General features: G+C 33.4%; 2 protein-coding genes across 2 annotated transcripts; both read right to left on the bottom strand.

Moving 5' to 3' along the window:
- Positions 1 to 307: 307 nt before the first annotated feature.
- LOC141724826 (inactive leucine-rich repeat receptor-like serine/threonine-protein kinase At1g60630) lies at positions 308 to 4,783 on the bottom strand. The gene is made up of 2 exons (XM_074527111.1): positions 3,184 to 4,783; positions 308 to 1,150 (listed from the first exon to the last, which is right to left on the bottom strand). The coding sequence occupies exons 1-2, from the start codon at positions 4,487 to 4,489 to the stop codon at positions 492 to 494; spliced, it is 1,965 nt and encodes a 654-aa protein (XP_074383212.1). The 5' UTR covers positions 4,490 to 4,783; the 3' UTR covers positions 308 to 491.
- A 5,258-nt stretch (positions 4,784 to 10,041) lies between these two features.
- Positions 10,042 to 11,043, bottom strand: LOC141660698 (uncharacterized). The gene has a single exon (XM_074467686.1). The coding sequence runs from the start codon at positions 11,041 to 11,043 to the stop codon at positions 10,042 to 10,044; it is 1,002 nt and encodes a 333-aa protein (XP_074323787.1).
- Positions 11,044 to 14,903: the final 3,860 nt, after the last annotated feature.

Here is a 14,903-nt window from a genome sequence, read left to right on the forward strand (position 1 = left end):
TCCAAATAAATACCAATATGTCTCTCTGATAACTGAGATTCACATTTCCTCGTATTATTTGAATATCGTTGTAGCTTGCTTATTAGTTGCTTATCACGTTCACAAATACTATGGATGTGTGCATGTGTATGTTTAATTAGAAAAAGAAAAGCAAATTTGAAGCTTAGATTTCACAGCTATCTAATAGAATCAATTCTGGGGATGAGCAACTTGTTGTGGCTTGAAGCAAATCCTAGTTGTAGTCTTGCAGACACTGATCTTTGTTTCCAGTACTCCATTACGGCAAATCGAGAAAGTAAAGAAATCGTACACAGGTTAAAAAAGATTCATTAATCAAAGAAATTACCTTTTCACAATATAGACTTGAAATTTGCTCTACAAATGCCTCGAAAAAACAACAATACTATTATGCCTACAGAGAAATGACACTTCAAAAACAAGAAACTGGTTATGCCTAGGGGGAGTATATGCCCAAACGTAAATTTTGATTATCAAATGCTCAAATGATCATCCCTTGGTAAGCTTTGAACAGTATCTGACCATCTCCCTGGAGAATGATCACTGCTATTAGAAGACACTTGTGCTTCTGCTCTTGCCTCTTTAATCATCCTCAAGACATCCCTCATTTCGGGCCTACTATCCGGTGTAAGTGTAACACAAGCCATTGCAATGTTCAAAAGAGCTGCAAGTTTCTCCTCTGATCCCTCGTTGCTAGAGGCAGGGTCATCACCGGATTCAGTCTCTTCTTCTCGGACTGAACGAACCCAACGTGGAATGTCCGCGCCATGTTCTTGAACAAGGTCTTGAAATGGAGTTTTTCCTGTGAGGAGTTCGAGGAGGATGACACCAAAGCTGTATACATCAGCTTGTTGAGAGAGGGGACGGCGCGTGTCACGGTATTCAGGGGCTCTGTAGAAGAGGGCAGAGGCGCTGGATTCTTCAGCTGAATCTGGATTTCGGAACGTGGTGAGACAGTAGTCGGTGAGGCAGGATTCAAAGTCGGATCCCAATAGTACATTGGAGGATTTGAGGTTTCCATGTGTTAAGCCTGGGTTTTGGTGGATGTAGTTTAGCCCGGTGGCTAAATCTTCCGCTATTTTGAGACAGGATGTCCAGTGAAGTGGCTTTCCTCCAGCTGATGTTCTTGATCCTGCAACAACAATAATACTACTCTTAGCTAAACCAAACATACCTACTATAGTACAATGTCCTATTAGAACCTTTGCCCAGATTTATGCAAACCCAACCTCTGCTCAGATTTACACAAACCCTAAATTCATTACATGCCTAAAAAGGACTTCAGCTTCATGCATTTTTAACACACAAATGTCACATACAGATGAACATGCGAAAATTTTGACAAGGAAAAATTTCATAATAGTAATTTATCGAGATTAACAGTGTCGCCGTAAATATTAACAAAACAACTTGTATATCCAAAGGCACATAATTCTTTTTGTACCATAGATAATATATAGTATCAGTAGTGTTTTCTCCAAGACTAAAGCTAAACATACAGTTGATGTTGATGTCTTATATTGTACAAATTAGGTAGCCAAATTGTGTGAATGGACAATACAACATACTCGCCTAACAAAATGAGTTATGACTAGTCAATAAATACAACTTAACAATGAGGTTAAGAGCTTTTGGAGTATAAAGTTCAGGGAACAGGGAACCAAATCTAGGTAGTATCTTTCACCCATTTCTGTGAAGAAGATAGTTTGATAATGAAAGCTGATAAAGAATAATTGAGAACACTATAATCCCTGGACCGACACCTCTAATTCTAAATTATATGATTACATAAAAGTTCAAAAGTTGTCCCACTTTTGATTATACAGTGGACACATATATATGAAATAATTAACAAATTTTATGTGAACTGTCATGAGTTGGCCCAAGTCTCTTGAATTTGGTATTTTTATAGATATTATGAAGTAAAACAGAACATGCAAACTGTTTTAATATTATGTAACACAGGTATATATGTTGAAAAATGAATACATTATTTGAATTTGATAGAATCAAATTTACGTATTAGGCTTAGCTTGGTAGCAGTTACTGATGGAGAAGCTTACAGCTAGTGTAAAATAATATCACATCTACAGCTGCTGCATTATACTCAGGCATTGACGAGATTGTCAAAGCTTTACTAAAAATCGTATTTAGATTTATGGATAGAAAATAGTTGTTTGATTAATGCATCAAATACGACTATAAAAAAAACTTAAAATGTATGGAGTGAAGCTTATATATTTGATTTCTAAATTAAGAACTGTAGTTGCAGTGATTATTATTGTAGAGGTCCACCAGGGACAAGTACATAAAGAGTTGAATAAGTAATATTATGAAAGCTAAGTTTTGTGTGGTACAGTACAGAATTACAATTGTTTTTTATATGCAGATCTTGATCATGTTGATTAGTTATTGCACTGCCTGCTTGAACATAAAGCTAGCGCTGAGAAATTTTAAAATTGAATTTTCTTATATTTTATGCCCCACCCCCATCAACACATCGAGTCATGCTTTAGAAAATTTGATTTTTAGAAATGTGACACACCACTGGAAATTCTAGGAATTTATTATCGACTGCAGAAATATAGATCTCGAAAACTAGCATTTCATATCTCGGCCACGGCTTTAGAACGATAGCAATATAGCATAGGCAAGAAGATAAATTTTCTGGATTAGTTACTTTGATAGCATAGGCACTGTGCATAGCCAAAATTTCTATAGAAGGAAGTCGGAACTAATTTGTGTACATTTTACGTTCTCCCTTCTCTTAAAGAGAGTTCGCATTCCATGTGTCTTTTTAAGCAATGCCATTCGACTCCAAAGTACGAACTTTAATGTTGATCTAGCAACAAATTCTCAGAACAAAAAACAATGAACACCCTCAAGTCATTACTTAGCAGTAAATACCCTCAAAGTAACAAATAAGCCACACCTAGTTGTACATTATGCTAGTTCTTACTTGGCATGAACAAGATTACTAGTCAAATACCCTCAAGACGTCACTAAACTTGACAAATGAATACAATTCCGGCAAAACAGTGTAACCAGATCAATGCAATGCTTCATATTATGCTTAGCCATTGTATACTTAACCAAAACATCAATATTGTTATCAAAAATATTAGGCTGCAAAGTTTTAACCAGGGAGATGCAAGAAAAACATACCGTGAATTAGAGAGAAAAGACTGCCATTGGGGAAGTAATCGAAAACAAGAAGTCTTTCTTCCTTGGCCTGAAAATAAGCCCGGATAGGCACCAAATTTGGATGCCGAAGCTTCCCTATCACCTCCATATGCCGCCTGAACTCCTCCACTCTAGGATATCGCGCATCCTTCAACCTCTTCACCGTCACGATGAACCCGGATTCCATCACAGCCTTATAAGTACTCCCCACTGTACCTCTCCCTAATGTCTCTGCTGATGCTTTCAACAAATCCTCCAAACTATAATTCATTTGTTGATCTCCTGGCCCACAAAACACCAATGTCCCAATTCCCCCATCTCCTTCCCAATTAAACCCACCTCCCTTATCACCTCCACCACCGCCAGAATCTTCTTCTGGTGACGGCGCCGCCGCTTCTCCGCCGGAAACCGCCTTACTTCGGTCATCTCTAGTCTCACTTTTTCCCCTCTTTTTTACAAAAAATACTAATAACCCCACCAAAATACATAATAAAAGAAGCCCACCAACACTTCCAACCACCACCCATATAAGCTTCTTGTTATTCCGGTGCTTTTTCTCGGTCACTTTGGGGCTCCACGTCGGAGGAGTCCCAATCAAACTTCCATTACATGGGACATTAATTTGCTCCCCGCATAACTCAATATTCCCGGAAAACGAAGACAAATTGAATCTTACCAACGCCGGAGTGGCCGGAATCTCGCCGGAAAGTTGATTATTCGAAACATTCAAATATCTAAGCCCTGTTTGATTAAACCCCGGAATGGGCCCTGTCAAAAGATTATCCTCTACATACAAAACATAAAGCCGCCGGATTTTAACCACCGACGCCGGAATCTCACCGGAAATGTGATTTTGAGACAAAACCACCACCTTAAGCCTATGCAAGCCGGAAATTGTCGCCGGAAACTCACCGGCAAACTTATTTTGATTCAAAAACAAAGATTTAAGATTTTCAAGCCCAGAAAGACTCGGAATTTGACCCGAAAGTGAGTTATTCTTAAAACTAAGAACTCTAAGTTGATCCAACTTATTCAAACTCCTTTCATCTAAATTCCCACTTAAATTCAAGTGCTCTAAAACAAGCTTTGTAACTCTTCCTTGCAAGCATTCTTTTACACCACTCCATTTACAAACATTATTACCACTCCAATGAAGTGAATTCAATGGATCAATGGATGATTTCAAGCCCAAAAGAGCTTCAATATCATCCCTACTACTTGATCCATTAACAAAACTAGAAAAATATATCAAGAAAATCAATGAGCAAATTGAAAAATGAGTTGCCATTTCAAATTAAATGACGAAAAATGATCAAAACTTTTGATTTGTGTCCTAAAAGTATTGACATTTGCAAGACTCTTGGTGTGTGCTAAAGAAATGTACTTATCATTTTTTATATTAAATTATGACAAATCTCAAGATCTATGGAGCTCATGATTAATAGATGTATGTGGATTATATATAAAATCTTGGTGTAGTAAAGAAACAAAGGCACCAATTAAGTTGTCATTTTCATCACTTTACTAGCTCACAAGCATTTTGACTAGCTAGCTAATAAACGTGACCGGATTAAACCAAATATACTTAATGCAAGTCAATATAAATATAGATCAGCTTCTTTACATCATTGTAGTAAAAGTTTCAGTTAATCTATGAGTTAGGTTACACAAGATAAAGCAGACATAATGAGTTAATGTAATGCCTGTGCAATTGTATTAACTGTCAGCCTCAAAAATAAGTTCGTGAGAGTTGTATGTTTGCAAAAATAATGAAAAATGTCATAATAATGTAGGGGATTAAATGCATTTGTAACCTAACTTGTAATGACGGTTATAAAAATGAGTCGATTTTTTAAAATTGTCGATAAATTAATTAGAAATATTTGACCGATTTTTTAAAATTCTTTTAACTAGCCAATAAATTATCTATTTTACAAAAATTGTTCGATTAATTATAAATCAATACATTAATCAATAAATTTTAATTTCCGAAATGTGAAATCATGTTTACGATACATCATAAATGTTTATGCAAAACAAATTTGTAGATCAAAATGAAAAGATAGAAGTGAACGTAATTTACTCCATTCATTTGTCCATTCATTTGTGTTCAGTTTTGACTAGTTTATAGTCAACTTCATCATATTTTAATCACAAATTACACTTAATTTATTATTAAATAAATTTGAAAACTTATATCTTTAGAAAATATATTTAATCCTTTTAAAATGTATTTTACAATTTTTAAAATGATACTATATAAATTTTTTTAATTATCGATTAAAATCTAATCAATTTGACTATATACAAGTCAAAACAGGATACTCTGTATAATAAGAGAGGGGTGGAGTAATATGGACGGAGTAATGGTTGTTTGAGCTTTTATTGGAAATTGTGAGGGGTCTTGGTGAGTCCAACTTAATTGTTCACAAAACTCACGGACACATGGCTGCTTTCCGTTCACGTGAAATATTCAGAGCCCCAAGTATTGTACTGCTGGTCTTTATTGTTTTTTTGTTGCCCTTTATAATGCACTCATTGCTCAATTGAATATCCAATATCTAGGCTTCTGCATGGTATACATTCTACAAACAAAACAAAATTAGTACACATTTTTGCTGCTTATAATCACCCAATTGAAGTCGATCGTATCCACAATTGTACATTATTCTTTTTTTTTTCTAAATAATTATATAATATTCATAATATAATACTCCCTCCATCTTAGGGTATTGGTCCTTATTATCATAATTTTGAAGAGAAAGGCTCTTAGTATCACACACAAGGGAGATGACTTTTTTTTTATCATAAAAAAACGCAATTATTTTTTGTGTTTTGTAGTTCTTAAAGAAAACGCATATTTTATTTGCGATGTCCTGTGTCAGTGAAGTCGTCGGGAAGAAATAGAAACGCATGTGAACTTTGCGCTAACTAGAAAACCCATTTTAATTTTGCGTTTGTCCATAAAAATAAAATCATAGTTCTACGCGGCAGTGAAAACACAAGAAAAAATTACACTCCGTTCAGTATTTTAAATAGAAAAGATTTCAGTACGTGGTACTGAAAATGCAACAAAATCTTATATTTTTGGACCCCCAACGCATGTTTATAAAGCGTTGTTGTGTAACGCATATTTTTTTGGCGTGTCTGGCTTACATTTAAACGCTTAAAAACACAGTATGCACACTCTGCTCTTCTGTAATAAAACTCACAAACACAATCTGCTATTCTGTTTCTCTACTAGTATTGAAAGTCTTTTCTACTTCATAACTCCATAATGTACAAATCTCCTATTAATTAAATTGATTTTATCTTCCATCTCAAAGTTAGGGTTTACGGATGGCATCGAATTCAATAAATTCCGTACTTAAATGGATATACGTTGGTGGTAATATTCAAAAAACTCAATTAGAAGGTTATTATTTATGATAAACCGGTTGCGAAGCATGTTAAACTTAATGTTGATATGAAATATGATGATTTATGTGATGTTTTGTTCTCAAAACTTAAAATCGATAAAGGTAGATATGATTTGAAATTGAAATATAGATGTAAAAATCCGGATGATTTGAAGTTTGGTATTGTACCGATTGATGATGATGATGTAAAATTGATGTTTGGAGTAGTGGTTTCAAAGGAAAATCCATTGTTTGTAGAACTTTATGTAGAAAAGTTTGTAATTGGTTCGGGAAAAAACTTGATTGAAAATCTTCATGCTGGGGTTATTTTTGAAAACGATTTAGTTGAGCGAGTAGGCGAATCGAGTTTTAGTAGACGTTTGGAAGTTGATGCAATTGTTGAGAGTGGGGCATCATGTGAAAAATCATCTTTCCAAACTTCTAGTAGCTCAAAAATGTTAGATTCTTTTGATGATTCTATTTTAAAAGTTGGAGATGATGTGATGACGCCAATAGAGTTGATGAAGGGAATAATATTTAAATCAAAGAAAGAATTGACACGTGTGGTAAGACAAGTTCATATTCGGAACCATCAAAAAATTAAAATCATAAAATCGGACCTCGTAAATTGGCATGTTTGTTGTAAATTGAATGAAAGTGGTTGTAATTGGATGTTGAAAGCTAGAAAACGTAGTGTGCATAACCATTTTGAGATAATGGAGACTTCGGGTGCTCACACATGTATGAACCCAACTATCACACAAGATCATTGTAATTTGAAATTTTTGGATATTGCCGAAGCAATTAGAGCACAAATAGTTGTGGATCCAAAAGTCAAGGAGAAAGTACTATTAGCCACGACCGAAAATTTATTTGAATACCATCCAAATAGGAAGAAGATTAGAAATGCAAAGAAGCTAGTGATTGAAGACGTTCATGGATCTTGGGAAGGGTCATATAGTGACCTTCCACATTTGATGGAAACGCTACAATTATTGTAACAGCCCGCACTTCCGGACTATTAATTCTAAATACATAACTTACATAAAATAGATTTTAATTCGATAATTCAAAATGGTCAAATCAGCGGTCAAACTCAATAATAAAAATCATAAAAACGGAGACGCAGCTCCACAAATTCGATAATAATTGTCTAACAGATAATTAAATTTATTCTCTAAAAACAAAGTCTTTATTCTAATTCAAATAGCACAAAACGAAGCAGTACAAATCTCCACATAGTTCTCATTCCTTATTCTTAATATGCTTCAAATTCCGAACCTGAAATATTAGAAGGGGTGAGCTACACAACTCAGCAAGTACAAATTGACTAACTCTTAAACAGAAAAACAATGGGTGTTTTAATAAAACGATTTTTCTTAAAACAATAATAATTTTGTAAAATATTTTCTAAAATAAATCCAACCCAAAGTTTTATATTTTAAAATTCAGAATTTAAAACAGAACAGAGCAGATTTTATAACAGATAAGAACAGAATAAAACAGAACGAAACGATAATTCTTATAAATACCACAGTCTTGATCTACGGCCACAATTTGCCAGTAGCCGGCATCTTATTCTTATTCTTATTCTCATATACCACACTTTGCCAGTGGTCGGCATCTAAAGTTCAATAATTACGCGCCCTTAATAGGTATCTAAAGTTGCATACTTGTGCGCCTACTAAGGGTATCTAAGGCTAGTTCCGGAACTATAGCGTAAATTACGAACGGGTTCGAAAACGTAGAGGCTGGGTTCTAAAATTCACAAATACTTATATCTTATAAATTTCGAAATCAAATTCTTATATCGTATACGAAATCAAAAACAAAATTAAAAGATCTTTTTCGAAAATTAAAAGCAAGTCAAAAGTACTTACCTCAAAGTCGACACTTAAAATCTGAAATTAATAACTCGTACAAGCCTAACATTTAACGAGCAAAACGCAATTAATTACGCTAATCGATAAATAAATTATGCGCAAACAGTAAAACAACTCATATACACACTTCAAAGTTTAGAATTACGTGGCAGAGACTTAAAATCTTAACATCATGCTTACTTTACCCAACTTAAATAACCGGATCAGGAACAAATAAAGAAAGCAAATGGGCTTTAGATCCCAATAACAAAACTTAAGGAAATAGATATGTAAATTGCATGATGACACTTAACAGAGACCATACGTGTTCACATATTATATTAATATAATAATCAACAAAACAACATATTTGCTTTGAAACCAATCGGCCTTATATTACATTCATGTAGCAACTTATTTTCAAGCCAATGGCTTCGTCGAAATTAACATGATATAGTGAGTTCCAACATATTATAAAAGCTATACATGTAATTTATATCTAAATTTTATTATTTGACAAAAATAACAAGTTGCATATAACCTATTAACTTATGATTAACAACCAAAAGTCAAGTAATAGATCAAGACTTAAAATAAATAAATAAAGTATAAAATTTGAGGCATGCTTAATAAGTAAAATAATATAATAAACAGAACTAAAAAAAACTATCACCAATTAATCACAAGATCTTGCTTCACACTAAAATTTATCAAAATTTTAATATATTTGATAAATATCAAAATTATAAGAAATACTATATGCAATAATCTGATAAAATAATATTTGCATTTTATTAAAAAAATTTGATACATAAATTAACGAATAATATTTATTGATATCAAAACAGCAGGAATAGCAAGTAAATCATAAAGTTTGATAACTAAAGAGTCTTGGATATAAACCAAAATTGTCTACTCTGCAAGGTCATGTCGCATGGCATACATCACAGTTATAATCATTATAAAACAAATAAATAATTGATAACATGAATTACTTTCAAAACTTAAGCAAAACATATTAATAAAACATAGTCACGTAGCCACTATGGTGTACAAAATTGTACATTATTCGAAGAATGAATGCAAATAAATAAGCATATATAACACGGGCTGAAAGAGCAAATAACACATACACATACCTTGATGAATGCGATGAAATTATGTACGAGTCTTTCAATTTGTCTAATGGGGTTCTTATATAGGGCACACAAAACCTAACTTGAACTAGAAAATAAATAAATTTTTTCCTAAAAATTTCACAACCTCAAGTAAATTCCATAAATAAAATATTTGACACACACAATTACCTAAACAAAAAAGATTTCGATTTTCTAATTTATTTTTACACTCTTTTCCACAAATAACCAATCTTTTCACAAATCAACTAACTTGCACAAAAAGTTTTCGGAACATTCTGAATTAAAAATATTTATCTAAACGAAATAATATCTAATATCTAATAAATAAATTAAATATAAAATTACGGATTTTACATTCTTCCCTCCTTAAAAGAATTTGGTCCCCAAATTCACAAAAATTAAATAAATTAAATAAGTCACCAAAAGAAAAGAAATCATACCTTAATTGCGATAGTTTTCATTTCCTGTGAGCTGAAATACACGTCCTTTGCCCATTTGGTTATCTGCCTCCTTCCTTGGTTGCGGTGGCGGGTTGTGCGGGCAATTCGAAATATTGTGTCCTACTTCTCCGCAATGAAAACAAGCACATGTATTCCAACGACAGACCTTGTCCGGATGATTCTTGCCGCACCTCGTACACCTCTCTCGGTCATCTTGACCTCCGATGTTATCGTACACGTGTGGCTTCTTGAGTGGTCCCCCTTGAAAAGATTGCCCACTAGTTTGAGTGAACCGCCTCTTATTCCAGCTACCAGACGCCTTTTCAGATTCTGCCAAGCCCCTTTCGATCACTAACGCCTTGTTGAGGATAACCTCGTATGTCTGAAGTTCAAAAGACGCCACATAGTTCCTGATGTCGCTTCGAAGTCCCTCTTCCAATCTTCGTGCTCGACTGCTCTCATCTGCTACTAAGGTCCATGCGTACTTCGCGAGCTTTGCAAATTCTGCTTCATATTCAATGACGGTTATTCCACCTTGCTGGAGCCGAATGAAGTCTCTCTCTTTCTGCAGACGAACTGTTCTCGGAAAGTACTTGTCCTCCAAAGCCTTCTTGAACTTTGCCCAAGTGTACGGTTCAGGATTTTCTTCAAGATTTATTATTGTCTCGTTCTTCCTCTTTTCCATGAGCAACCAGTCGTAAGCGCTTCCTTGCAATTGGTACACAGCTAAGGTCGCCTTCTGCTGCTCACTGCTCCCAAGAAGTCCGAAAGCTTTTTCCATCTCTTGGATCCACATCTCGACTACTGCCGGATCAGTTGCTCCATCAAAAGTTGGCGGGTTCAAACGCTTGAACTGAGAGACGATGTTAGGCTTCGGTTGTTGATTCACAAGTACAACTAGAGTTTCAGCCAGCTGGTCAAAGACGTTTCCTCCTTCATCATTGTTGCCCTGATTTTCATTGTTGTTCTGATTTTCGTTGTTGTTCTGATTATCTTCGTCCATCTTTTCTAGAACACACAAAAAAAATTCTAAACTTATAGTCAATAATCAAAGAGCACAAATTCAAGCATATCAAATAATCTCGCAAATGAATGCCTAAATCCAATATAATATTCTAAGACCTATACGATAGTCTAAAGGATCGCATCCTAGGGAATGTACTAGTCCCATACCTAATACACTCCGAAGAACAGCCTGATCTTGATACCAACTATAACAGCCCGCACTTCCGGACTATTAATTCTAAATACACAACTTACATAAAATAGATTTTTATTCGATAATTCAAAATGGTCAAAGCAGCGGTCAAACTCAATAATCAAAATCATAAAAACGGAGACGCAGCTCCACAAATCCGATAATAATTGTCTAACAGATAATTAAATCTATTCTCTAAGAACAAAGACTTTATTCTAATTCAAATAGCACAAAACGAAGCAGCACAAATCTCCACATAGTTCTCATTTCTTATTCTTAATATGCTCCAAATTCCGAACCTGAAATATTAGAAGGGGTGAGCTACACAGCTCAGCAAGTACAAATTGACTAACTCTTAAACAGAAAAACAATGGGTGTTTTAATAAAACGATTTTTCTTAAAACAATAATAATTTTGTAAAATATTTTCTAAAATAAATCCAACCCAAAGTTTTATATTTTAAAATTCAGAATTTAAAACAGAACAGAGCAGATTTTATAACAGATAAGAACAGAATAAAACAGAACGAAACGATAATTCTTATAAATACCACAGTCTTGATCTACGGCCACACTTTGTCAGTAGCCGACATCTTATTCTTATTCTTATTCTCATATACCACATTTTGCCAGTGGTCGGCATATAAAGTTCAATAATTATGCGCCCTTAATAGGTATCTAAAGTTGCATACTTGTGCGCCTACTAAGGGTATCTAAGGCTAGTTCCGGAAATATAGCGTAAATTACGAACGGGTTCGAAAACGTAGAGACTGGGTTCTAAAATTCACAAATACTTATATCTTATAAATTTTGAAATCAAATTCTTATATCGTATACGAAATCAAAAACAAAATTAAAAGATCTTTTCCGAAAATTAAAAGCAAGTCAAAAGTACTTATCTCAAAGTCGACACTTAAAATCTGAAATTAATAACTCGTACAAGCCTAACATTTAACGAGCAAAACGCAATTAATTATGCTAATCGATAAATAAATTATGCGCAAATAGTAAAACAACTCATATACACACTTCAAAGTTTAGAATTACGTGGCAGAGACTTAAAATCTTAACATCATGCTTACTTTACCCAACTTAAATAACCGGATCAGGAACAAATAAAGAAAGCAAATGGGCTTTAGATCCCAATAACAAAACTTAAGGAAATAGATACGTAAATTGCATGATGACACTTAATAGAGACCATACGTTTTCACATATTATATTAATATAATAATCAACAAACAACACATTTGCTTTGAAACAAATCGGCCTTATATTACATTCATGTAGCAGCTTATTTTCAAGCCAATGGCTTCGTCGAAATTAACATGATATAGTGAGTTCCAACATATTATAAAAGCTATACATGTAATTTATATCTAAATTTTATTATTTGACAAAAACAACAAGTCGCATATAACCTATTAACTTATGATTAACAACCAAAAGTCAAGTAATAGATCAAGACTTAAAATAAACAAATAAAGTATAAAATTTGAGGCATGCTGAATAAGTAAAATAATATAATAAACAGAACTAAAAAAAATTATCACCAATTAATCACAAGATCTTGCTTCACACTAAAATTTATCAAAATTTTAATATATTTGATAAATATCAAAATTATAAGAAATACTATATGCAATAATCTGATAAAATAATATTTGCATTTTATTAAAAAAATTTGATACATAAATTAATGAATAATATTTATTGATATCAAAATAGCAGGAATAGCAAGTAAATCATAAAGTTTAATAACTAAAGAGTCTTGGATATAAACCAAAATTGTCTACTCTGCAAGGTCATGTCGCATGGCATCCATCACAGTTATAATCATTATAAAATAAATAAATAATTGATAACATGAATTACTTTCAAAACTTAAGCAAAACATATAAATAAAACATAGTCACGTAGCCACTATGGTGTACAAAATTGTACATTATTCGAAGAATGAATGCAAATAAATAAGCATATATAACACGGGCTGAAAGAGCAAATAACACATAAACGTACCTTGATGAATGCGATGAAATTATGTACGAGTCTTTCAATTTGTCTAATGGGGTTCTTATATAGGGTACACAAAACCTAACTTGAACTAGAAAATAAATAATTTTTTTCCTAAAAATTTCACAACCTCAAGTAAATTCCATAAATAAAATATTTGACACACACAATTACCTAAACAAAAAAGATTTCGATTTTCTAATTTATTTTTACACTCTTTTCCACTAATAACAAATCTTTTCACAAATCAACTAACTTGCACAAAAAGTTTCCGGAACATTCTGAATTAAAAATATTTATCTAAACGAAATAATATCTAATATCTAATAAATTAAATATAAAATTACGGATTTTACAATCATTTAATGTTGGTACAAAAGTTGATTGGGACTTCAAAGAGGATAAGATGGGAGATGTACTTTTTTGAACTTATTTAGTGCATTAGTGTTGATAGACAAGAGGTTTTCATACCTTATAATGTGGTCAAGTTAATTTCATGCTTTATAATGTTAATTAGTGTACCTATCTTCTAAAACCCAAATTGGATATATTAAACCCTAAAGTTTAATTGTTAATTAGTGTACCTATCTTCTAAAACCCAAATTGGAAATATTGAACCCTAAACATTAATAAATGACGGTCAAAGAGTTTGGTTCCTAGGGTTTAGGGCCTAAATCAGCGTACCTATCTTCTAAAACCCAAATTGGATATATTAAACCGTAAATTTTAATCATTAAACCTTAAAATAAAAAATTTAACTACTGACTAATTAATTTTATTTACATTTTTTCAACAGGTAATGACACTCAAAAGAGTGTTTTGGGATTTCAAACCATGCATTGATGGATTTGCGCATTGTAGGCCAGTTATTCTAATAGACGGGACTCATCTTTGTGGACCATATCCTGGGGTACTATTGAGTCCCATGGCAGTGGATGGATTCAGTCACATTCTTCCACTTGTATTTGCTATTATTGAAGCCGAGAATGTATCCAGTTGGGGATGGTTCATGGACCGAGTGAGGAAATTTGTAGCAGGTATGAGACATGGAATTTGTATCATTTCTGAAAGACATGCCAGTATCATGGCTGCTAATTGCTATGCAACGGACGGGATGGTGTGAGCCACATGATCACCATCAGTTCTGCATTAGGCACCTCACTACAAACTTTGTTACTGCACATAGAAAAAAGGGCTTGAAGAAATATTTGGTTAAATTGGCTTCTCAAGTGTAACCTAAAAAATTTGAATTTTTCTGGAACCAATTGGTGGCAATAGAGTCAAGGACAACAAAATGGTTTGAATATAAAGCTTTGGAGAAGTGGACTTTGGCGTGTGATGGGGGAAAAGGTATGGGATCATGACCACTAACCACGCCGAGAGTTGGAAAAATGTTATAATTGATGCAAGAAATCTTCTTATCACTTCTTTGATTAGATCATTGTTTGACAAGTTCATTGATTATTTTGATGCAAGACGTGTGGAGATAGCAACATAATCTCTCAATGGAGGTATTTTTACCAAGTATGGCACCATGAAATTGAATAGGGCTATAGCACATGCAAGTGGACATCAAGTCAAATTATTTGATAGAGACATGTGTTCAAGTAACTACAAGAAAAGATGGGCTAAAAGGAGGAAATGACCATACTA

The sequence above is a fragment of the Apium graveolens genome, chromosome 5 (genome assembly GCF_009905375.1).
Source record: "Apium graveolens cultivar Ventura chromosome 5, ASM990537v1, whole genome shotgun sequence".
NCBI lineage: Eukaryota > Viridiplantae > Streptophyta > Magnoliopsida > Apiales > Apiaceae > Apium > Apium graveolens.